Raw genomic sequence first — 26,230 nt, 5'->3', positions numbered from 1 at the left:
ATTATCCAGTGGGGTCATCAGGGCCGGCTCCAGACACCAGCCTACCAAGCATGTGCTTGGGGCGGCACTTTGGGACGGGGCGGCGCTCGGGGTTTGTTTTCATTTTTTTTGGTTCGGCCGGGCAGTGCTGGGGGGAGGGGGCGGGACTTGGGCGGCGCGATGAGATGCTTGGGGGTGGCGGGGACTTGGGCAATGTGACACTCGGGGAGGGGTTCGGCGGGGCGGCACTCATGGGGGCGGCGTGGCGCTCTTTTTGTTTGCTTGGGGTGGCATAAATGTTAGAGCCGGCCCTGGTCAGAACTCAGGATTCCTTAATACTATTCTCTAATTTCTCTTTTCAGCTTCAGACTGAGTCTTGTCCATACAGATGGTCAGAGCTTCAATCTTCTGATATTACAGTAATAAAAAATGAGGTTCACCCTAAATTCCAGTTTAGCACTGCAAAGGTATAATTAATATTATTTCTAACTATCCACAGGAGAATTTTTATTCTGGTGACATCATGTAAAAAGTAATTATTATTAGTGACATTTACTACAGTTCACACAAAAGCAAGAACAAGTCTCTTCAAAATCACTCTTGTATTCGGGTCATTTGGAGTGCTGGAATATTTGAATCTTCTGGTACTGACAGTTCTACCTCAGCAGGAATGTGACTGTTTCTTTAAGAGGATATTCTAAATTACACACAGCATTTGAAATTACCCTGTTTTCAAAATCCCGTTACTTTCACTTTCAAACTCAGTAAATGCTGCAAGAGGAAAGCACATTTATCAGTGTGGAACAACAGGATTCTTTAAAAAAAAAAAACTTGCTAGAAAAGGCTCTGATCAAACTGCAGCTATTTTATATCCAGAAGTAGTAGCTGGGCATCTTGAGAAAATGAAATAATTGATATTTTAAGGTCTATCTGGACAAAGCATGAGGATTTCAGAAGGACAGACCGCACCTTAAACACCATGAAACTTCTCAGAAGGATCAATCAGGTAGGTGAACTCTGGCTGCTTGACTTTATAATATTCAGGGCATTTTCTTGGACAGATTGTTATTAACACAAAGATTTGATAATCCCATGAGAATTTGTTTTGCTCTTTATAGAAACAGTACCTCATATGTGCATTCAAAATACATACCCTCAAACTGCATTTCAGATAAGTTTCCTAGCACTGCTGGATTTTTACAGTACATTCAATAAGTAATTTGTTTCCTCTGTTACTGTGTTTCACTCAAGAACCCTGGGCCCAATCCAGTTTTTAGTGGTGTTAAAGGGAGATTTGTAACAAAGTAACGTCCTGTATTTAGAATATAGGAAGAAACATAGGGCTGCAAATTCAACTGCCATCAGTATAGCTTCCTGGCCTGCCTGTTGTCAGTAGTTTTCAACGCGACTCTGGGGCTGAGTCCCTTTGCGTCTGATACTTTAAAGGAAAAAAGGTCCTATTTTGTCCAGAATCAATGGAAACAAATTACAGCCTTTATTCATTTTGAGATCAGTGGGAATTAAGCATGTGCCTAAAATGAAGCACCCTTTGAAATGTATTGCGGAATATCTTGGTATTGGTCTTCTGTATGCATGTCAAGTGATCCACAACAACCACTGACTGATCAGTTTGTACACACTGCATTCTTATCCTGTGATAAATGAATGTTGCCTCCTATCTTTGTGGCCACAGAGTTATAGAAGGGTGGCCAGCAAGGGTGATTTTGATGGTCCTGGGTTTAGGGAAGATTTGATGGCATAATGGCAAGAAAGGCCCATGTTACAAACTATGAGACAGATTATTCCCTGTGTGAAAAGCGGTTAGTGGAGAGAATTCATGAGGGTATCTCTGGATATGATTTAAAAGGAGGGAAATATTTTTCATCAAAAAAATTGTATGATTGTTGTTTGTTTGATATGAAATGTTTATGGCTCTTTCCTTTTTATAAAAAAAACAGCTTGAAGTCATTTGGAAAAAATGGACACACGCACTTTAATTTTGGGGGAGTGGGTTTGGGAACTTTCCCATTTTTTCGCTCGCTCTCTTTCTCTTTTTTTTTTAAAGAAATGATGCAGGAGAAACATAATAGCAATAATAAAAATAAATCTTTTCATTCCTTGTAGTTTGAACTGGTCATTTGAAATTTACTTGAAATAAAATTCATTTTGAATTATTTATTTTTAAATTAAATCTCAAAAAGCTTTTGTGGTTATTTCTGCATTGTTCTGCATTTTTTTCATTTATTGTATAATGACATATATTGAACTATTCAAATGGTGTCAGTTCTCTCATAATTTTATCATGAGTCTTGAAATATTTGATACTTTCCTTAAAACCCCACCTGTTCTTGTTCTGTGATTATGAGAGAATTTCAGTTTTAATTTTTAAAGAAAGTTTCTAGCCCTTGTGATTGCAGGAAAAAAGCTTGAGAATATGAAGTGAGTGTGACCTAAAATCTCAGATACCAAAAGGCAACTTAAAAAAAAACATGTATTTTTTTGTCCGTGTGGAAGAACAGAGCTCCATGAGTGAGGGGATCTCCTACATGGGCAGAGATCTGGATTTTGTTACATGTTTTGTACAGTGCCTCACTCAATGGGGTCCTGATCAGTGACTACATGCTATGGCAATAAAAACAAAGTATCATAACATGTTCTGTTCCTATCTATTTCCCACCTGCTGTGTTTTTTGTACAGCATATTCAACGTTACCTATTACACTGGCTTATTGTTTCCCATGATGGGAACAGAAAAACTGTCTTATGGGATTGTTGTGAAGAGAAAATTCTACAGCTGTTGTTTTAATTACAAAAAGGAAATCTCCTAACACCTGTGATTTTAGGGTCAGATTATTAAAACCTCTCAGTCTTGGTCTAACCCTGCTGCCCCTGTTAGTCATTTCAAGTTTTCCCGTTGACTTCAGTGGGGCACAATTAGGCCAGTGCTCAGTGACTTTCAAAATCCTGCCCTTAATTCTCTTAATTCATATTCAGGGGAGTTTGCTCTATCTCTCTTTTGTGGGGAGGGTACATGGGACATTAATCTCATTTGACACTGATCTGCTCTTTTATGTGCAGACTACGGGATGACTGCTGTCACTGCATAATATGCAAATGAGTTTACATTAAAATGCATTTATCCCTATTTTTATTTAATGGATCCTTTGCAATCTTCTGTTCCTCAAACTCTAATATCCAGCTTGTCCTAATCACTGCAGCCTACTCATTAAGTTATACTGTTGTTATGTTCTTTTTACTTTTCCTGTTGTGTGGCTCTAGATGACATTTCAATGAAGATGAAGGTTCTCTCATTCAGCTCTGGATTCAGCTCCTCTCTGCCTGACTTTGTTATTTATTTTATAACTGTTTATGTTCACAAGTTGGAACCAGGTAGGAATCCTCACGGCCTCTGCTGCTTCCTATAGGTTTTTGTTTAGGCCCCAGGCCTGCAGTGCCTTACAAATGGGCTGAACTTTATGCACTGTGAGCAGTCCCAGTGAAGTCAATGGAAGTAATCCCAGTGTGTAAATGTAAGCACAGAGCAGGAGCAGGACCTTACTTGAATTTTTTTTTTTTTTAGCTGTGTTTCTCTTGTTGCTGGACTGCTTGATCTGACCTTCAGGTAATTTGCAGCCTATTTTTACAAAATACGTGTATGAACAGATTGCCAAGTAGGCCCAGCTCCTTGGATGGACACTCTTTTACTGTGGAGTAATACAAACCTAAAGCATTAAAATGATTATGTTTTATATTGATAAAAAGAGCCCATCACTCTCTCTCTAGTTGCAAATACAAAGGTGAATGGACCAATAGCCATTTGGTTGGTTAGCTGATTTTGTTTGGTTTGTTTTAAAATCACCCTCCTGCCTCCCTAAGCCTTAGGGACTAATAACACCTCAACATACCTTATCTCAGGGTACGTCCAGACTACCTGACAGATCCCTGAAGGAGCATGCAGGGTGCTGCCCAGAGCACTGCCCACAAGGCTGTGGGGAAGGGGGAACAGTGAGGGAGACGTCAGGGGCTAGCCTCCCCGGCAGGGAGCTCGGGGTGCGCAGGACGGTCCCGTGGGCCACAGTTTTCCCACCTCTGATCTACATCCTTCTTGGTTTCTTGTTATAATTTTGCACAGCTCTGTTAATGAACTTCTTGAATGCAACACGTTCATCTTTGGTGGCTTCTCATGTGTCCAGTACTTCCATTCCTTCAATTGATATGCTCATTAGTTCATTCACATGACCAGGCAGAAGATGACTTCTTTCAGAACACACAATTCTATTCAATCATGAAAAAGAACGTTCAGCTGTAGCTGTTGTGACTGGGAGTAGCAAGAGATGAATTCCTACTTCTTTCATCCGAGGAAACATAGCACAAAGATCAGGTTGAGCCACTAGTGATGATGATAAAGAAGTTGAAGTCAAATCTTCATTCATTTGTCATATGATATTCCACTCTGTGTTAAAATTCTCTATTCTGTCCTGAGCACATGGTAGCCCCATTGCTGGTAGTGCCTCACTCCACTCAACTGTTGGTGTTTTATAGGACAGGCATCTGTAAAAGCTACATAGAGGTTGAGTAGAATCTAGAAGTCGCTGTTGTACATTTTTAAGAATCAAGTTTGTGTACTTCAGTTGTCTTAACAAACACTTCGTGTCCTCTTCACTTAAGGATTCAATATAAATGCCTTCATTAGTCAACTTCTGGATGGAAGTCTTTGCTTCTTCCAGTACTTTTCAATGGATAGCTCTCTGGTTGATCCAAATGTAGCTTCTGTTGCTGGACAAAGATCTACTACGGTTGTAACAGATGCCTGGATTGCATTGTTTAATGACCCAAGTGGTTTCAATAGTAGACTTACATGAAAGAGAATGGCAATAGTCTTCTCTGAACGTAGTAGCAAAAGTAATCCACCAGCCTCACTACTTAGATCCATCCCATCTTGGTAGATACTTTCTAAAGCCGTTAATAATGGCTGGAGTAATTTTAAGACAACAGCCAAGGATCGCTCATGAGAAAGCCAGAAGGTTTTCCCAGGTTGGAGTAATTTGAACTTCAGTCCCAGTGTATCATCTATATTTTTTCCAAGATATTCAGTGTTTTTGGATTCTTGCTGGAAAAAAGAATATAATGAAGACATTAAATTTATAGCTTTTTAATGTCTTTTGAAGAGTCTGTAGCTTGTACTAGTGCTAGTAGCATAGATGGCCTCTGCAGTGTGAATAGGAAAGCTTAGGGTTACACTTTTCTCTGAGCAAAGTTGTACTCCACCATGTCTTCCAGAGAAGTTTGCAGCTCCATCAAATGCACAAGCAGCCATCTGTTTGGATCCAACTGACAAGCATTTAATTATTCATAATATGCTCAAATGTCCCTCAGAATCCATACAGTGTCACATGCCCTAAATGCTCTAGGGAAGACACCTGGTAATGATGGTTTGCCTGTTGAGTTTTGCAAGGTCTTTTGGACCCGTTTTGGGACTGACTTGGTCCAGGCTTTTCAGGAGAAGGTCAGAGAGACAATATTACCAGTTGTTGTGGAGAAATTCTCACCCTTTTGCTTAAGAAGGGGTACCTTGGGGAGGTAAAGGATTGGAGAGCTGTGTCCCTGCATTGCTCCAGCTATAACTTTTCTCAAAGGCCTTGGCAGACAGACTGAAAACTGTGATTGGGTTGGTTGTGTGCCATGACCAGACCCATTGTATCTTCAGTAGATCCACTTTTAACAACCTTTGCCTATTTAATTTTGGCTAAAAAATATTCGATTTACACATTGGTTAGTTTCCCTTGATCGGGAGACAGCTTTTGATCAATGCCGGGAGCATTCCATGAACTGTTGGGCTTGATCAAATGCAACCTTCAGAACATTATTGAAAGTTACATAGAACCAGAGAAATGCAATTAAGTTAAGTGCTGCAGGGTCTTGTTTTGTTTTGCCAATAATGTATCATGTTCATAATTTTCCATTTTCTCTGTATCCAGGTTGCCTTCAGTCATAGTGACTGTGTTACACTCAATAACTTTTTTTTATTTTATTCCCCCCCCGCTGTCATCTAGATCAAGTTACACAGAGATGAAGGGTCTTTCAATCTGCCACAGCTCCAGAGCCAGCTCCTCTCTATCTGATTTTATCATTTTCTTCATGACATTTTATGTTCACAAGCTGGAATCAGGTAGGAATGTCCTTAGCTTCTGCTGCTGCTTACAGAATTTTTTCATTTGCATGATTTCTAAATTGTGATGGGTTCCCTCGTTGGGACCTCCTTGGGATTGTCACTTGATGTGCTGAGATACCATTGAACCTAACCTTTCTGCCAGCCTGGGCACCCCTTGCCTCTGTCTTGCCAAACCAGACCCTCCAGGCCTCCTCCAGCACAGGCACGAAGATAGGGCCACACCCCTCTGCAGAATACAGACACTGAAATCAGCTCATCTCTGGGAAGGGTCAGTTAAAAGGGACTTGCCTCAGCACCCCAGTGCAGAGCCCCAATGGGACCTGAACCCAAGATAAATTCATCTTACACAGTATAAAGTTTTATACCGTATAAGTTCATATTGTTTGCCCTCTTTCTCGAAGTGAAGAGAGATATGCACAGACTGTTTGCCCCCCAGGTAACAATGACTTACACTGGCTTTATTAATAAACAAAAGTGATTTTATTAAGTACAAAAAGTAGGATTTAAGTGATCATAAGAGGTAACAGATAGAACAAAGTAAGTTACTAAGCAAAATAAAACAAACACACCAGGCTAAGCTTAATACACTAAGAAACTGGTTACATGTAATATCTCACCCTCAAAGATAAGCTTCCAATAAGCTGCTTTCACGGACTAGACTCATTTCTATTCCGGCCCAATCTGTTCAGTCTCTGTTAATTCCAGCAGGCATCTTGGGAGGTAAGCAGGGATGTCCTCATGGTTCTTTCTTTATCCAGCCTCATACGCTTTTATAGATTTGGCAAAAGGCAGGAATCCTTTGTCTCATTTGTTAAACTTTCCCCCCCCTTTGTGGAAAAATTTAAAATCCAAGATGGATTCCAGCATCAGCTGACAGACATGTGTCTTGGCAGGGACCCATAGACACTGACTCTGTGGGTGCTGTGGGGCTGGAGCACCCGTAGGGAAAAATTAGCAGATGCTCCACACCCACTGGCAGCCAAGCTCCCCCCGCCCCTGCCTTCCCTCCTCCCATCTTCCCCTACTGAGTATCCCACGTGCCTGTTCCTCCCCCTCCCTCCCAGCGCTTCTCCCACTGCCTAACAGCTGTTTGGTGGCACTTAGGACTTTCCAGGAGGAAGGGGAAGGAGTGGGGACACAGCAGGCTCGGGGGAGGAGGCAGAGAAGAGGCAGGGCAGAGGTGGGGACTTGGGGGGAGGGGGCGGGCTGGGGTGGGAAAAGGCAGGGTGGGCAGGGACTATGTGGAAGGGGGTAGAATTGGGGTGGGGTGAGGGCGATGCAGGGGCAGGGCCACGGGGAGTTGAGCACCCACAGGGCAGAGGGGAAGGTGGCACCTATGCAGGGATCCCCATCGCCCCTCCTCCTCACAGGCGTCCCACAGACTTACAGGAAAACAAATCCATAGACCTCCCATCGTTTCTTGCTTAAGAGTCATCAAGTTCCTGAAGTACCTTAATGGCCCTCACTTGGCAGAACGACATTAGTAACAATAACATTGGTTTACACTTCATAGAAATGATACATGCATACAAATAGGATGAACACATTCAGGAGTTTATAACCTTTCCAAAGATATGTCACATAACTGGAAATGCTTTATTCAAACTGTGTCATGTCGTATTCATAAGCATATTTCCATAAATAATATGGAGTGTAACGTGACAACAACCCTATTTAACTACATTATACAAAACTGAACAAAAATCAGCACAAATTCCCAAGCATATCAACATCAGTAAAAATAAATGATTTGTTATGTGCTGGGCAACATCTAGTTCTGGACTGAGTTGACCTTGTTCAAATTGGTGTGTGCATGCACCCTTTCACTTAATATAGCTGTAAAAGAGAGTAAAGTAGCAATACCTAAAACAAGGCTAAATAGAGTCTGTGCAGAGACTAGGGCTATGTCCACACTACAGACCTTAGAGCGGCACAGCTGTACCACTGCAGCTGTGCCACTGTAAAGTCTCCCCTGTAGCTGCTCTATGCATAATTAAACCACCCCTAATGGGCGGTGGAGGAGACATTCTCTTGTTGACACAGTTCTGTCTACACCGGCACTTTTATCGGTGACACTTATGTCGATCTGGGGGATGACCTGCCCGACAAAAGTGCTAGTGTAGACCACACCTAGTACTGTGGATGTGCTGGGTGTGTGGAGGAGGTGGCAAAGACAGGGAGAAGGTTTTCCACTGGGTATTGTGACCCGGTGAGTGTAGGAGTGTGAGATTTGAGAGAGGGAACACACAGAACTGACAGCAGACAAGAACAGAGAGAGAGAGAGAGGCAGAGACCAAAAAAAAAGCAAAGAAGCCAAGCATGAGCCTGTGACCACAGTGTGATGCTGGAAAAAAGTTACAGAGAGAACTTCTGAGTCTGTTGGCTAGAAAGGCTTGGGGGCTGTAAGATGCAAAACTGCTCCTTTCGCTTTTGGTTCCTCCTGCATTTGGAGAAGCAGGACTTGGTACATTCCTTGTCAATAAAAAAGATTGCAGCAAAGAGAGTGTGATGCTTTATCAATGTCAACTTCTAACAGGCTTCAAAATTGGACTAGCTGCTGAGGTTGAAAGGGGGTAACAATACAGTAAAATGTCTCCCCAGACCTTCAGGATTAATAACTACACCTCATCCATCCAGTTTCTTAATATGGCCCTTCTTGTGTGTCCTCAACATGCCCATTTTCTTCTCAAAAACCTAATCAGCTTGGACTGTGCAGGTGCAGATTCCATAGGAGCCAGAGGGCAAAGGAGATCTAGTGTGTGAGACACTTCATTGGGGGTCTCCTGGCCACCTATCTATCTCCCGTTTTAAAACTGAGGGGAGAGGCAGGGAGGGACGTATTAGCTCAAACATCCCAGCTGACTTCACAGAGCTCATGAGCAAGGTACTCCCTGTGAGCATCAAGTCAAGCAAGTGGTTAGCTGTAGGAAACCTTCTTTTTTTCTCTCTGCTGAGGCCAGTTGAGCAGTCTCAGAGTGAAACAGGGGTTCTGTGGAAAGGCCAGTAATGAGGTCCTAGAACAGAAGACTGTATCGTACACAAAAGGAGGCAGAAATGAAGTAGCACAATCTGGCATCTCTTAATATTTAAGTGCTTTGTTTGGCAGCCTTAGCTCCTGATTGAGTAAAGCAGGAATTCTCAAACTAGTGGTCATGACCCCTTGGGAGTTGCGAGGTTATTACATGGGGATCGTGTGCTGTCAGTCTCCACGCCAAGCCCCACTTTGCCTCCAGCATTTATAATAGTGTTTAAAAGTTGTGTTTTTAATTTATAAGGGAGGTCACGCTCAGGGGCTTGCTGTGTGAAATGGGTCACCAGTACAAAAGTGTGAGAACCACTGGAGTAAAGCATTTAAGCTTATGCTTAAAGTTAAACACATGCGGAAGTTTCCTTCTTGAAAAAAGATTCTTTCCTGAATGGTACCCTAATAATGTTCTTTAACTTAGTTTATATGTTTTTATAACATTCAAAAAACTTAAACTGTTTCAAACAGAAAGCAACGATTTGAAAGATTTGCAAATGCAAGTTAATTCTGTCTGGAGCTGCTTGTAAGGATAATGGCAGAAAGTATTTCAGCTTCCATTAAAACTAATATAAATTATGGTTATCCAAATGCACTGTTGGTTGTAAAATTCATATATAAATTCAGGACACATCTTAGTCAACGACAGAGCACTGCAATAGAGGTACAAAATAGGAAATACGCACAAAGAGATTCTAATTTATGAATTTTCATGGGTGAATACCCACTTCGTCGGATGCATCATGCATCCAACGAAGTGGGTATTCACCCACGAAAGCTCATGCTCTAATACATCTGTTAGTCTATAAGGTGCCACAGGATTCTTTGCTGCTTTTACAGATCCAGACTAACATGGCTACCCCTCTGATACTTAATTTATTAATGTAATTGTTTAAAAGGGAATATGATGTACGTTCACTTTATTTGTTTTATCTTCTTTGTGCCTTTGGCAGCTCGGTTCACAGTGATTGGACCTGATCAGCCTGTCACTGCCATTGTGGGTGAGGACACTGTGTTACCCTGTCACCTGTCCCCCAGGATGAGCGCTGAGAACATGGAGGTGAGATGGTTCCGGTCTGAGTTCACTTCGTTTGTGCACCTGTATCAGCATGGGAAGGATGAGTATGAGCAGCAGATGCCAGAATATCATGAAAGGACAGAGCTTTTGAAAGCTGGCATCATGGATGGGAACGTTGCCTTGAAGATTGTGAATGTCAGACCCTCTGATGAAGGACAGTACCGCTGTTTTGTTCAAGATGATGTAATTTATGAAGAAGCAGTATTGGACCTGAAGGTAGAAGGTCAGTAAAATGTGTCTGTAAAAGTCCACAAAAGTACTTAGGCACCTAACTTCCCATGTCAGACACCGAAGTCTAAAATTCAGGTGCCCCATAAATCCTCCAATTAGTCATTAAATGAGATCCTAGATTAGTCATTGGGCCAGAGAGCGAGAGTGAGAATAATCTGTAGGCCGATGATCAGGGCTCTCACATGTTAGAAGGAGACCCAAGGTCTAATCTTCCTGCTCCAATGACTGCAAATGATTATTTGTCCTAAGTGAAATAGCTTCAGCAGGAGAGAATGAAAGAGCCCCACATCAGAATATCCCAGAGCCCAGGGTCAGAGCACAGTCATGGGCAATATGAGACCCCTGTTCACATCCTTCCCCCCACCCCATTAAGCACAGGGAGTAATTGAATCAGGGGACTCCCATATCTTCAGCAAGTGCTCTAAAAACTGGAACGAACATTCTATGGGAGGTACCAGCATCAGTGCAGATTGTAAAAAGTGGCTTAGGTGACTGACTCCAGAAGAGTGTGCTAGGCTGTGAGTCACAAGCAGAGATAGGGGCCTCAATCCAGCCTGGGTTCAGGCTCTGAAATCTGGCACAGTGGACCACTACTGATACACCTCTCTTATCAACATCTGTTCTGGGCTCTTTTAGGCAGCTTCCTCCCCAGATGCTGGATTTTGTGGATCCCATTCTCAGGCACTGATCTCTCCCCTAACTCAGGCTTTGTGGATTCCAGTGGTTTTCTAAGCGTCTTAAAAGTTAGGCCATTTGGTGCTTGGTGTTGCAACACCAATTCTCTTTGTGGAGTTGGGCCTTAGGGTTTATCATTTTACATTTTGTTACCCGTAAATCCCCTTTCACTTCCACGTTTCCCCTATCAACCGTGCCGGTGTTTGTGCCTTGAAACATGGGAAATTCTAATGTGAGGCTCCCTCAGTCTCTGCTGTTGAAGTTGTTCCATGTTGGATAAATAATGAAAGAGTGACTGGAGCAGGGGGACTGGACCCAGGGTTTCCCACCTTCCAGGGGGGTGCACTAACCTCTGGGCAATGTCTCTCTGGCCCAGTGACTATTTAAGTATTTGTACACAATAGAACAGTCATTGGGAAAGGGAGAGAGAGGCAAGATTTTTCTGTGTCACAATCCTTCACTTTATCTGTTCATGCTAAGTTAGAGGTTAAATACTCAATGCCACTCTTCACTGCAGGTATAAGTTGATCTCGTGTGGGACAGTAGTGGAAAAAAAACACATTTTCCTCTCCTCAATTACAATCAAAACAAAACCTTTGTTCAGTGAGAGTTACAATTGCACCAGGACCCACTGCACCAGCTTGAACACCTCTGGTGAAAAGGGGTGTGCGAGGTCAGCCACAGCTTTTGGACTTGAAATTATTCATGGAAGACATATGGCCTGTGTGATCCAGGAGGTCAGACTGGATGATCACAGTGGTCCTCTCATCTTAAAAATCTATTAAATCTGTGAACAAAAAACCTTCAAAGCCTAGAAATCAGAAATCTAAGGGAAATTCTTTTGCAATCCTTGCCCACTTCACATCACCTACTAAGCTGCTGATTACACATTCCCATGCTCTGTAAGACTTTCACTTCCATCTCTGAGGCCGCAGGACTGCAAAATGCTTAACAAATACTTAAGTCTCATTAAAGTCAAGTTTCCTGTTTTTACGAATATCCGTCATAAAGTGTATTCAATCAATGTATTGAAAATGAAAACTTTTATATGCTAGGCTGTATATGTATATATCATTAACACTGATTAATTTTACTCTAGCTTCAGGCTCTGCACCTCAAATCTCTGTTGAGGGTTATCAGGATGGAGGGATCCGAATGGTGTGTCAGTTGGCTGGATGGTACCCAGAGCCCGAGGTGCTGTGGCGAGATCGCAGTGGGCAGCTTTTATCTTCCTCTACTGAAACAAAATCCAAAGATGGACGTGGGCTCTTTGAAATAAAAAGTTCTATCATTATAACAGAAAATTCAAACCAGAATTTATCCTGTTGTATAAGGAACGCTTACTTCAGCCTAGAAAAGGAACCCTCAACTTTTTATATATCAGGTGAGTTACCACCAAAACCAAACACTGATATCCCAAACTGGGGAGGGGGGAGAAGAAATAAAATCTAGGTTACTAAATAATACAAAAGTTAAAATATTTCCTCACCAAAAACTACATTAAGTTAAGGTTCAGAACACAATTTAGGTTAAAATACATTCCAGGGATATAGTAATTATCCCAGAAACACGCAGTTTTGACACAGGAAATTCAGAATTAAGGTTAAATTTAAAAGAAATCCAAATGTATTTCTGCCTAGAAATGCTCTATGGGTATGATTGTAATAAAAAACAAGATGGTTGGTATTTGAAATCCCATATAAGAATAAACTGGTCTTTTATTTACATCTCTTTTTATAAATCTATGTTTAAGCTGAAATTCGATTTCTTGTTCTCATACAGCCATCACAGGGCAGTGTTAAGGTATATTGGGGGTCCTACTGATTGGTTGGACTTTCCACCTCCTGGTGGTCTGGTGGATCAAGAACTAGGCTTCTTGCCCCAGTGACTATGGAGAGGGAGATGTGATGTGCTGTGATCTCTTCAACGTGGAGGAAATTTGTGACTGTTGAGACTCTGGCTCATGAAGGATCAGAAGCAAGGCAGGGCCAAGAAAGTCTGGAGCTCTGGGAACAGTCATGTGAGTGTGTCACTCACTACAGGGTCCAAGTTTTAATATGAAATTTGGTTTCTCACCCTCTAGCAAACTTCACACAGGGAAGGGTGTTGCCATAACAACAAAATGTTGTGGGCCTGATCCAAAGCCCATTAAAGACGTTAATAGGATTTGGATCTGTTCCTACACACCCATTTAGCAGATCAGCTCCTATCCCAGCTGAAGTGAAGAGTATTTTAATATTTATCTGCCCTCCATTCATTATTTATTTCCACTCTTAAATCATCAGATTTTCTTTTACTATGGAAGTTTTTTGCTGTTACAAAAGTTTTAATTTTACTTAAATATAAGATTTCTGTTGGGAAATGTAATGATTACCTACAATTTCTCTTCCTATGTGTTTTAACTGTAGCATTAATTTCATGAAAAGAAGGAGGCACTTTCCCCTGAGTTGGCTCCTGGGTTGGATGATGGGCTCAGAAGCCCAGTTATCCAACAGCATGAAGACTGTGCATAAGGACAACCAGAATTAAAATATAAACAGACAAACCCACTATTCATACACATTGTCGGAGAAAAACAAAGTTTTTACTTTTTTGTTGGGTGCAGCAAAGTCAGATATTTTATTTTTAAGCAATTGCATAGAGGGAGAGAGTGCACTAGGACACGGGATTTTTTTAGTCAGGTCTTTTTATAGGTAAACAATTACAGCAAGCATTTACACCTTTTGTTACATACAATAATGAGCAACAGCTGCATTTTGTTTATACATAGGTCATTCTGATATTTTATTTTTTACATTTATTTAGACTTTAGTCTACATTTTATACTTATTTACAGAAGGTCGCAACAACTTCTCACACAGTTCTTTCCCATTCGTCTCACACAATCCTCGCTTCTACAAATCTCGCATTATTAGGCTAACAGCTAGCCTGACTCTTGCTCACAGAGGTGACTGTTTTCATTGAAAAAAAAACAGGAGTACTTGTGGCACCTTAAAGACGAACAAATTTATTTAAGCATGAGCTTTCGTGAGCTACAGCTCACTTCTTCGGATGCATAGAATGGAACACACAGACAGGGGATATTTATACATACAGAGAACATGAAAAGGTGGAAGTATGCATACCAACAGGGTATGCCACAGGGTATGCCACAAGTACTCCTGTTTTTTTGCGGATACAGACTAACACGGCTGCTACTCTGAAACATGTTTTCATTGAAATCCCCTTAAAATCCCTGTCAGTTCTTGCTCTACTTCCACACACACCCCTTTTGTACTTCTAGTGCAACTAACATTTTTAAACCTTCATTTTCATTAAGCTTTGGATTTTAGATTAAATGCTTTAACCTTAGGGGTTTTGATTGGATGCAGTGACAATGCATTATTATCATGGGCATGAAAGGTATTACTATTATGTTTTTTACAATAACAATAACATAATTTAAAATCAAATAACAAAAAAATCAATAACTTTTTTACAGTAATAATATGGGGTTGTTGTACAGTTTTAGTTACAAAGCACAATACGTTATACTTAGTACATAAAGTAGACACTTTATAAGCTGTATGAAAGGCATTTTTTTTACTTGATAAATATTTTGAAGCATATGAATTTGCTTTTGTAATTTAGAGATTTTTTTGAACATTTGGTAAGTGAATGTAAATTTTGAAATTGATTAGGCACTAAACTAGTTCAACTAAAGGGTATTTGAAACCTAAGGGCTACTTGTAAGATTTTATTTGCAGGCCAGTAAATAATATGATTGCCGGAAGCAGAAGTGAGATTAAAATGTATATGTTGCAACATGATGGTTTTAACATACACATAGCTATTATTAGCTTGAAAAAGTAGGTGTTCTGTTAGGGTAGTTTTTTTGGTTGGTTGGTTGATTGGTTTTTTTTAGCAAATATTGTTATGAACAGTGACAACAGTTTACGCATACACTGAAGCTGCGGAGGTTTTAACGGACAAAATGTTTATTGACTTTTTATTTTTATTTAAATGTTGGGTGTTATTCCAGGAGCACTAACAACAAATTGGCTAGGCATACCAGGTGGTTTAATTTTTTAGGTTTTACGGTGAATAATTCAGTCCCATATGCATCCTCCCTATGGATCCGGCAGGGTTCGGTATGTGGGAGCCCATACGCCTCCTATATGCTTGGGAGGAGCACTGTGAGTATATAGAACTTTATTTTGAAAAATTGTAAGTATATTTTTATGGCTACACATTAGATGGCATTTTTTAGGTATTTGTAAGGGCAGTAGGCTATGCCTCGTGCTCAAGATTACTCTGAATGGTCATTAGCTGGTCATCTAGGAAATTTTGAATTTTGAACATGCTAAATTTCACTGCAATTTTTTTTTACCCGTAGTAATTTTTAATACAATTTTTGTTAATAGCTTTTGGTTATTAACTAAGAGTAAAACTAACATGTAATTTACCAACTTCAGCTTGCACCTAGGTCAGCTGTGCTCCAGTAATAAGACCAGTGGCCTTTGCTAGTTGCCCCAATTTTTTATTATGTTTTTCGCTTTTAAAAATATTTTAAATTGCTGCTGCACTATTGGCCCCATGTCATAGAGATTTGTTACGTTCCTCCCCCCCACTTTTTTTTTTTTAAGAGGAACTAACCCAGGCCGTTTGTTGTGCTAATTTAATGGCAGCTTTATGTGAGCAAGTTGGGTATGTAGAGGTGATTTGGAAACTGGATAAGGGCAATGTAAATTTGACAGGTTTTAGTGTAGTATTAATTACAGTTTATTGATATTTTATTACTTTTTTTTGGTGTAGTACTATATTACATTTGTTGATTGTACACCTTTTATATACTTTTGGGGGGAATTAATATTAATCTCCTAAGAGGTGGGATATATTGCAATAGAGCTACATTATCAGTCACTGGAATAATTTTAATACAGGTAAAATTTGTGGTGGCAGAACAAACTTTTTGGGTATTTGTTTAATTATTTACTAATTGGGTGACCAAATAACAATAAGGGCCTTTTTAATTTAACACATTGCAAACTTTAGAGACAGCTATCATATTTATTTTACTATAGATTTTATTAATTTTAATTACAAATTTTGGGGTTTATTTGTAGTGATATTATATACTTTTTTTTTACCTAATTGTTTGCTTATATGGGATATTTTGAACCTTAAAAATATTTTTTTAAACAATATTTAAATAAATTACTAAAGTGTGAAGGCCTTGGCCATTGGTTTTATTGAATATTTGGCATTGTTTGTATTTGGATGTATTACAGGGGTAATAGTGTAATGGAGGAGATGGCAGAGGCAGTGGCAACAAGGTGCCTTTGGTACTTGTTATTTAAAATTTAACTAGGGAGAGCAATACGTGCTGAAGGACTTATTTAAATCACAGGGCGCAGCCTGTAGAATAAACCCCAAAATTCAATTAATACCACATTTTTAAGCATGAGTTCCATAAGGTTTTTTTGACAGTGTATACATTTTTGTTTTTTTATTACGGTTAGTTTTTAATGTTTTTTGTAGGCAGGAATTTTTGGACTTTGGTGGTTTTAATGGAGCGAGTTGGTTTTTGTTTGTTTGTTTTTGAAACAGTTGTGGTTTAGCATCATAAAGGGGAGAGGTTACCAGCACATCGGCCTGTAATGGTTTTGCTTTTTTTAGAAAAATGTAAAGGCATCATAGGTTTGTCAGTGGACAAGGGAGAGGTTACTAGCACTTTACCTTGTTCTTTTTTTTCTTTCGCCTGTTTAGAAGGCACAGTAGAGCTAGAAGGAGAAATAGGCTAATTAGTAGTAGGAGCATTTTTTTTTGAGTTGGAGGGGTCTTTTTTTTTTTTATTTTTTTTTTTGCAGTGAGAAGCATGGGTCCAGGCAGGTAGTCCTTTGCACTTTACGGCAGTGTTGGTGGTTAACAGAACTTTAGTTAATTTGTTTTGGGTTTTTTTTGGCTTTTTTTAACCTACAAAGGAAACCTTTTTATTTTTTACTTATACATTTTTTTAATTAATGAACACATACACATTGCCATTATACAATACATTAGTTTTATTATTTAATGTATCCCACATATATTTTTTCAGTAAAATAACTTCATTACAGAGCTTTGGCGCAACAAGCCAGGACAAGCATATCCACTTTTGAGGAGTCCACTCAGTACAACCTTTGGTGTTTAATAGCTTTCCTTTTTTTTTTCCAGCCCTCTGGCTAGAAATTTGAGGTAGCCAGAAGGATCCCATGTGCAATATGGAGAGTGGGTTAACTTTTCATGTCCTTGCTTCCAAAGACTGTTGGTGTGCAAATTTTAACAACAATTTTTTAATTAAAAGATTTGGTCAATGAAGTTTTTTGTTTTATTTAAGCAAATGTATTAGACTTCAGTATATTACATTTTTTGATTTATTCAAACACTTTTTGTATTTCAAGTTGAATAAAACAGGTATTTGCCTTTTGATTTAACCCTTTTATTTAATTTTGAACTAGACTATTTTATGAAAATATTAAACACAACAATTTTGGCCACGAGACAAACACCACAAGACAGGACATAAAACACAGAACATAATTCCTATTGTGCCAGTAAATGCATGGTACGTTGAATGCTGTTCAGCTGGCAGCCGTTTTTTTGTTGCTTTTTTTTTTTGATTATTTGAAAGACAAAAGAACAGAGGTTTATCCTTCCTGGGCAGTCAGTTATTGCTTAAAATATTTTTTTTATATACAAATACTCTCATTGATTTTAGGCAAAACAGAGGAATTACCCATATTTTATTGTATTTGTCAGTTCTTGCTTTACTTCCACAACATGCTCAGCCATGTGCACACATACAAAACACCTTCAATGAAAATTAGATTCAAAAGTTAGGAAATACCAGAATTCAGGTTCCCTGTGTATTCTAAATTTGGACCCCCTTCTTTTATGCACTATGATACAGTTTCTAATGCCATGATCACATACTATTTCCCCTTGCCTCCAAAAGGGCCACTGAACTGCTGTACCCATGAGACCTTCCTTTCTCTTCCTGGAATTCCCTGCCTCATTCTTTCCACACTTTCCAACTTTTGAAAGAAATGAGGCCCGGGGCCTACAAGCAACACCCTCCTTCACTGCACAACCCAGATTCATCTCCAGAGCAGGTGCCTCCAGTGCACTGAATGAGGCAAGAGTTCTGGTGTGGGGGAGGGGGAAATAGCATGTGATCATTTAATTAAAGATTTGTCATAAGGCATATGCACAAAGGGACCAAATTAAGGTTAACATAAGAATGGCCATATTGGGTCAGACCAAAGGTCCATCTAGCCCAGTATCCTGTCTTCTGACATTGGCCAGTGCCAAGTGCCCCAGAGGGAATGAACAGAACAGGGAATCATCAAGTGATCCATCCTCTGTTGCTCATTCCCAGCTTCTGTCAAACAGAGGCTAAGGACATCATTCCTGCCCATCCTGGCTAATAGCCATTGATGGACCTATCCTTCCTGAATTTATCTAGTTCTTTTTTTCAACCCTGTTATGGTCTTGGCCTTCACAACATCTTCTGACAAGGAGTTCCACAGGTTGACTGTGCGTTGTGTGAAGAAATACTTCCTTTTATTTGTTTTAAACCTGTTGCCTATTAATTTCATTTAGTGACTCCTAGTTCTTGTGTTATGAGAAATAGTAAACAACACTTATCTACTTTCTCTACACCAGTAATAATTTTATAAACCTCAATCATATCTCCCCTTATCCGTCTCTTTTCCAAGCTGAAAAGTCCCTGTCTTTTTAATCTCTCCACATACAGAAACTGTTCCATACTCCTAACAATTTTTATTGCCCTTTCCTGAACCTTTTCCAATTCCAATATATCTTTTTTGAGATGGTGTGACCTCATCTGCACGCAGTATTCAAGATGTGGGCATACCATGGATTTATATAGAGGCAATATGATATTTTCAGTCTATTATCTGTCCCTTTCTTAATTACTCCCAGCATTCTGTTTGCTTTTTTGACTGCCGCTGCACATTGAGTGGCTGTTTTCAGAGAACTATCCACAATGACTCCAAGATCTCTTTCTTGAGTGGCTTCAGCTCATTTAGACCCCATCATTTTATATGTATAGTTGAGATTATGCTTTCCAATGTGCATTGCTTTGCATTTATCAACATTAAATTTCATCTGCCATTTTGTTGCCCAGTCACCCAGTTTTCGTAGCTCTTTGCAGTCTGCCTGGGGCTTAACTATCTTTAGTAATTTTGTATCATCTGCAAATTTGATACTTCACTGTTTACCCCTTTTTCCAGATCATTTATGAATATGTTGAATAGGACTGCTCCTAAACAGACCCCTGGGAGACACCACTGTTGACCTCTCTCCATTCTGAAAGCTGGTTGCACTGTCTCTTTGTCCAACCAGCCTCAGATGTAACCCCACACTCCAGCTCCTTGTCAGATTTGACTCCCCTTCCTCTTCCCCATTACCCTACTGGTTCCCAGTCCCAGTCTCCTTGTCAAGCCTTGTTCTAGTCTGTCCCTTTTCCCCCGTTCCTCATCTGGTCTCAGTTCTCACGTTCAGTCCTCCCATTTCCCTCACTGGTTCCCAGTCTTCTTACCCAGTGTCCAGCTCCACCTCATTCCTAATCAGTTTCTCTCTCACTCCAGAACCAGCCTCACCGAGCACTTTGTTCTAATTTATTCCTTAACCTCCTTCCAGGTCTAGCTTTCCCCCTGTCGATTATATTCTAGTCAGTCACCTACCTCCGTTCTGCCTAGACACCAGCAGAGTGGGCACTGAGAGCACAGGAGATACAGGCCCCCTGCTGTCCATTCTAGTGCCCAACCCCACACCAGCTTGGAGCAGCAATTGCCGGGAAAGCTCAGCTTTGCCCTTTTATCCTTGACCTGGAGTGTGGGGATGTCACACGTGAAGTCTGGTCAGTAGTAGGGGCTGTGAGAGGATGGAGCATACTCTGTAAGGACAAAACCTTCAGAGAATTTAGCGGCTAAACTCTAAGAACTCTGAGTGTGCGGAAACGAAAATTTTTCAGAGGCTTATCACTTGGCCAATTATTGGATGGATTTTCACAGGGAAAAGGCACATCCCTGACACAAAGGTCACACCCTGCTGAATATCAAGTTTCTGCTCAAAAGCCTGGGGCATTAAAGCTTCTCCTAGAAAAGGTCATCAGACTTTTTTTTTTTTTTTTTAGAATGTCAAAACAATGTGTTATTCTCTGACTTCATTCTTAGGAACAGTGGAACCATTTTGGCTGAAACTTGTTTAAAAAAAAAAAAAGTCCGCCTGAGGCAGATACCCAGCATGGAACTTTTCTGCCCAGATGGCTAAAGTTTGGCAAAGCAGTGAGCAACTGAAAAGAAGGTCCTATAATGGGAAGGCTGAAGCCACCTTAATAACAGGTCATGTGACCAGGTGCACCTATATATGCTGTCAGAGGCGGGGGGGTGACGTGGGTCACGTGAAGCCCTCGCATCAGTGCGGCATGGCCCATGTAGGCCCCTCCCCTTTTCCCCCCGTGGCCCATGGCCCCCCCACTTTTCTGGTGGTGCCCTCTAGGCCCTTTTTTCTACTGGTGCCTCTGTGTGCTGGAGAGAGGGAGACGGAGACAGGGAGAGGCTGGTAGCATGTCACAAAGTATTGAATGGTGTATTAAATACTATCAGAAGTGTGAGAGCAGAACCTCTCTTTAAAATTGGTTTCTGCCAATTTTTATCTTTCAGGGAGCATTTTTTCCCACACTTGTTTCAAACAAACTCTGATGTAATACATTTTTCTAGAATAAAAGTACACATTATTTGTCATTCCAAACTGTAGTATAGTGTTTATTATTTCCAGACTAATGTGGGCTTTGTGTTTCAGATTTCTTTTTCCCAAGAATGTCTCCTTGGCCGGTGGTTTGCAGTGTGACTCTGGTGATTTTGTTGGTGTTCATCAGCCTTACTCTTTTTCTCTTCAAATTAAGAGGTAAAGCTCTAATGGGGAAAATGCAGTGTAATCAGAATGAGATTTTCTCCTTAGAAAGACCATTTAGAGTTTTCTACATGGAAAAGTTACATCAGCTTAAAGTATGAAATTAAGTGGATTTTGTTAAACCAAGGCAAACCTCTGTGTGGACACATCTATTTAAGTGGAGTTTATTTCAGGTTAACTTAAACCTGTTCCTATTCATCTTAAAATAAGCCTAACACTTGGTTTGCAGCAGTTTAATTAGATTGTCAATGGAGCCTGAGGGAGTTAGGTTCCCAACTCCCCCTGTAATTCAGTATGGTTCGGGTTTTTAAGTACCCTTGGCTCAAATGAAAACCCTCGTCTTATGGAGTTTCTGCTGTTTAATTCTAGTGTGTTCAAAAGATTACAGTATTAAGGAATGGCTTGTTATTTTTGTTATTATGGAAGGCTCCATCCAGGAATGCTAGTACACAGTCTTCCATGTTTTTCTTTCTTTTTACTTTGTTTTAGTGTGTGAGCAAATGTTCAGTCTTGGGGAAGACAGGTTGTGTTGTTGTTTTTGTTGTTAGTTTTGGGTTCTGCAAAGTTTCAGGAAGAGGGAGCTGAACAAGAAACAGGAGAGTTTGCTCATTGTCTTGATCTCAAGTTAGTCAATTCTTGAGGTGTTAATTCTTGAGATTCTCTAGGAACCAAATGTCATGGATCCACACTCCAGCTCTTAAACAGTCTCTTGGAGGAACCTCTTCAGTCTGCCACACATCCAAAGGATCTCACTCTTCCTTCACAGTAAGCCTCATGGCCTGATCACCTCCTTAACTGGACCTCTGGGCTCCAGCACTCGGGTTTTCACACCAAGAGCTCTCTCCAGCTAGTCTACACTTAGATTCCTGAACAGAGGCTTGTATGCTCTTCAGGGACTTATGTGCCACAGCAAGTTTTTGCAGTGACACGAAACAGCCTTTTCAAAACAGAGTAGGATTTATTAGTCAACTGGCATCAATTCTTGGAGTTCCCTGGGAACCAAGCCCTGTTGCTCGGTGAAATTCTTGAGAGACAGGATTGCCTGTGTGCTGTTTGTGACCATCGCTGTTCAAGGACAGGTCTATGTGTGTAAATAAATCAAATTACACTTAGAAAGTACCCAATTTCTCCTCCACTGGGCACCTAAGCTGCAAATTCCTGGAGAGCTGCAACAGCTTGGTAGAGCAGTGTCATTATCATTATTCAAGGACTCATAATGAAAAGATCCTTTTAAATCTAGAGTCACAGAAAAAGTCCTCACATAATTTTATTTATATTTTCTTTTTTAGGGAAACATCTCAACACTATCAGTAAGTTCCATTTTCTCCTGGTAGAACCAATTATATGCTCTGAAAGATTTTTGAATGAATGTGACAATGTCAACTTGAAAATCATAAGTAATACTAATTGCATAACTTGTTATATCGGTAATGGGTCGGAAGCCAGTATTGGACTTGTCTCTTCAGGAGGCAGCATGGAGTGGGTGACCGGGGGGATTGTGCACTTGATGCCCATGGCAAAAATGGCTCCAGGCCAGCTCCATAAAAAGAACTTGCGAGAGGGGCTGGTGGCAGCCCAGGATCAAAGTGAGGATGTGGTCACCTGCATCAGGATTCTGTGCACTGAGTGCCCACAGCCCTGGCACATAGGTGAGGTATGTGAGTTATAAGTGTGACCTTTCACTCAGCTCAACGCTGGCATAAAGGCCACTGAGAGAGTTTTGGGCTGCCTTCTCCTTTCCTTATAGAGCTGCACCTGGTCAGACCCCTAATGCAGCTACACCAGTGTGAAAAGTGATTTGCATTGATTTGGCTTATCCTGTGTCTAATCCCTAGGATTGTACTGATGTAAAACAATGCACAGTAGACAGGCCAATTGATCAATGATTGGGGGGCAGGCAGTGGTTAATTCCACCCAGGAGAAGCTTTTACAGGATGTCCTTTTATTTCTGTTTGCTATTTAGGAAAACTTCAAGTAGACCTAGGTAAGGGCATTTTGTTTTTGTTTTGTTTCTCTCTCTGATGCAGCCTTTTCTGTGATAATGAATCCTATTGATGCTGAATTTGTCTGGCTTAATTCTCATCCCCATCTATGTGTTTGCTTCCAGAGTGGAGGAGATCCCTAAGCAATGCAGGTAATTACAACTCAGATTTAATCAATGGGAGATCCTGCTTCCTCTCACTGCACACAAAAAAACAAGGAAGAAAGTGTAGTATAATATTGTCCCTGTTCAGAGAAGACAGAGCCCTGAGGTTCAAAGGAGGAGAGGAAAGGACTACCACAACATGCCCTCCTTACACATTTCTCCCATAATCCTGCTCCAAGTGACTGAGCAGTTATTGTCCGTTAGGATCCCAGCCCTGGTGTCAGCTAGAGGAACAAGGGTGACCAGTCTCCAGAGTTCAAACCAAGGAGTAAGTCTACTCAGACTTCAAATTCTGCATCTTTTGTCTTCTCTCCTTTTTCCTCTCTCCACCAAATCCCAACTTTCTGCTGTTTTTAACCATCCTTGCCACCTTCTCCTTCATGGAGTAAATTCCAAACCCTCTTTCTCCTCTCCCCACCCCTAACTTCCTTCTCTTGGAGAAGCTCCTTGCTTCTAAATCAAAATCCCAATTTTAAAAACTGAAATCTGGACTGATCATTCTCATTGGCTGGCCCTGATGACTAGCTACAGAATTTTAGTTAGGGATCTATTGAATCTTGTCATTATCTACAGAGCTCAGATATGTGGAAAGATGGAGCAGGCATCATGCTGGCATCCACCAGAGAGCCAAACTCCAAGGTTTTAAAATGAAGTGGGGGAGGGCACATCAGGGAAAAGGTAATTGTGACCATGTGAATGGAAATCTACTGGGGCTTCCCTATGATTCCCAGGTCTCTAGTCGCCATCAAGGGAAGAGCAGGATGAGAAACATTTGGAGTCTCAGTCTCAGATCAGCAAATCTTCTTGCTCTGTCACCTCCCTCAAGAGTGACTCTCCCCTGCACTGTGCTGACATCTCAGAGCTGCTCCCCATTCTGAGCAGGGTACATCCTGGAAGGAGATTCTCTGAGTCACTCCCCAGCTGGGGCAGATTCTGTCATTGATGCCATCAAACCCTCCCCCAGGACTGAGCTCTGCCCCTAACGCTCTGATTCTCTCTCCCCCCAGTGAATGTGACTCTGGATCCAGACACGGCTCATCCTGACCTCGTCCTGTCTGAGGGAGGGAAATGTGTGAGATGGGGAGACACGCGGCAGCGACTGTCCAACAACCCTGAGAGATTTAACTATTGGGAATGTGTGCTGGGCTGTGAGGGATTCACCTCGGGGAGACATTGCTGGGAGGTGGAGGTGGGGGATGGGGGATGCTGGGCTGTGGGGGTGGCCAGAGAGTCTGTGGGGAGGAAGGGAGGGATCAGCCGTAGACCTGAAGGGGGGATCTGGGCTGTGGAGTGGAACTGGTGGGAGGATCAGTTCCGGGCTCTCACCTCCCCTGCGACCCCCCTGCCCCTGAGCCGGGCCCCCAGCAGGATCCGGGTTTGTCTGGACTGTGACCGGGGGCAGGTGACATTTATCGATGCTGGTGACGAGGCCCCGATCTTCACTTTCCCGCCGGGCTCCGTCCCTGGGGAGAGAATCCAACCCTGGTTCTGGGTGGGGCTGGGAGCCCGGCTCAGACTGTGTCCCTGAGACACACAGCAGAGGGGGAAACCGGAAATCAGCCTCTCTAGCCTCATGAACCCCAGTGTCTATGATCTTGGAGGACTCCCATCTGCCCAGCCCCTGGTGCCTCATCTCTATGGCCCCTGGAAGCTCCTCCCCCTCCCTGCAGTCCCAGGAGACAGAGGGGGAAGAACCCCTGGGGCTGAGGGGAGAGATGCTGGACGGGGGTAGCACTAACAGCTGGGCAGGAGACAGGCAGATGTGGGGGTGGCAGGGACACAGAATTAATCAATCAGGGTTGGGGGAGCTGGGGAGAATCTGGAAGCGCCGCAGCAGCAAGGAGCATTTTGTGCAGATCTGTGGATTAGATCTCACTGACGCAGCAAGAGGGGAAAGGATAATGAATGGAGGGGAATGAATGGAGCAGCCAAGGGGGATGATCTGTGACAGGGAGAGAAGGAGAGTGGGAGAGACACAGGAAAATAAACAGGGATCACAAGTGAGGGCTAGAAAAATGCTGAGTAGAAAAGGACAGTGAGGGAGGAGGAAGGGGAGGGAAAGAAAAGGGAGAACGAAAGGAAACGTGAGCAGGATGGAGAGATTTATTACTGAAAGTGAGACTGTGACTCATTAATTCCCTATATTAATTCCTGGACATTGATGCTATTTTAGTGCCATTAACAAACTGCTCTGAGTAGCTGTGGATCTCCTTACAATATGCTGTGGTCATTAAACTCTCTTAGGGTATGGCTACACTTGAGAGTTGCAGCGCTGGTGGAGGCTTTACAGCGCTGCAGCTTAGTAACTGTCCACACCTGCAGGGCACATCTAGTGCTGCAACTCCCTGGCTGCAGCGCTGGCTGTACACCTGGGTCTGCTTCGGGTATAACGATTGCAGCGCTGGTGCTGCAGCACTGCTCGTAAAGTATGGCCACACACCAGCGCTGTTATTGGCCTCCAGGGTATTAGGAGATATCCCAGAATGCTTTTAACTAAATTACTCTCTTTGTTTTGTTATGCAGCCACTCTTTGTTTTGTTGTGAACTCGGGACTCCGGGAGCTGCTTATCTAAAAAAACAAACACAGCTCCTGTTTGCTGTGATCAATCTGTAACTGACTGTGAACAATCAAGTGAGATAACCCACTACCTTGCTGTGAATGAGGCAGGCAGGGGGATGAGTGTTTGCTTGAGGAGAGAAACAGCAGGGGCGGGGGGGGGGAGAAAGGGAGTCCGTTGGAGCAGCTGCTTATCTAGTCTGCAGGCTGTTTGCAGTTAAGAGTAAATGAGGGGTCGGGAAAATTTTCAGATTTTGCAAGGCAGGGAGCTGATACACAGTGTCGGCTCCAAAAATCCACTCTCTCTCTCTCCCCCGCTCCCTGTCACACTCCACCCCACCCCCCTCTTTTGAAAAGCACGTTGCTGCCACTTGAATGCTCGGATAGCTGCCCATAATGCACTGCTCCCAACAC

The 26,230-nt window shown here is 41.8% G+C and overlaps 1 protein-coding gene across 1 annotated transcript; it reads left to right on the top strand.

Moving 5' to 3' along the window:
• The first annotated feature begins 727 nt into the window (after window positions 1–727).
• On the top strand, window positions 728–25,560 carry LOC123344861 (butyrophilin subfamily 1 member A1-like). The gene is made up of 9 exons (XM_044981357.1): window positions 728–985; window positions 6,032–6,147; window positions 10,126–10,473; window positions 12,256–12,540; window positions 21,003–21,107; window positions 22,403–22,423; window positions 23,077–23,097; window positions 23,221–23,247; window positions 24,267–25,560. The coding sequence occupies exons 2-9, from the start codon at window positions 6,048–6,050 to the stop codon at window positions 24,785–24,787; spliced, it is 1,428 nt and encodes a 475-aa protein (XP_044837292.1). The 5' UTR covers window positions 728–985; window positions 6,032–6,047; the 3' UTR covers window positions 24,788–25,560.
• Window positions 25,561–26,230: the final 670 nt, after the last annotated feature.

Source organism: Mauremys mutica, chromosome 12, assembly GCF_020497125.1.
Source record: "Mauremys mutica isolate MM-2020 ecotype Southern chromosome 12, ASM2049712v1, whole genome shotgun sequence".
NCBI classification, from domain to species: Eukaryota; Metazoa; Chordata; order Testudines; family Geoemydidae; genus Mauremys; species Mauremys mutica.
Note: the sequence above shows the minus strand (reverse complement) of the source record. Positions and strands in the feature narration are given on the sequence as shown.

What these genes read in the sequence shown, in the direction of transcription:
- LOC123344861 (XM_044981357.1), top strand. Translation starts at nt 6,048, where the DNA reads ATGAAGGGTCTTTCAATCTGCCACAGCTCCAGAGCCAGCTCCTCTCTA. An exon ending in TGTTCACAAGCTGGAATCAG is followed by an intron (nt 6,148 to 10,125) that starts GTAGGAATGTCC and finishes TGCCTTTGGCAG; the next exon opens with CTCGGTTCACAGTGATTGGA. An exon ending in GAAACATCTCAACACTATCA is followed by an intron (nt 22,424 to 23,076) that starts GTAAGTTCCATT and finishes TTTGCTATTTAG; the next exon opens with GAAAACTTCAAGTAGACCTA.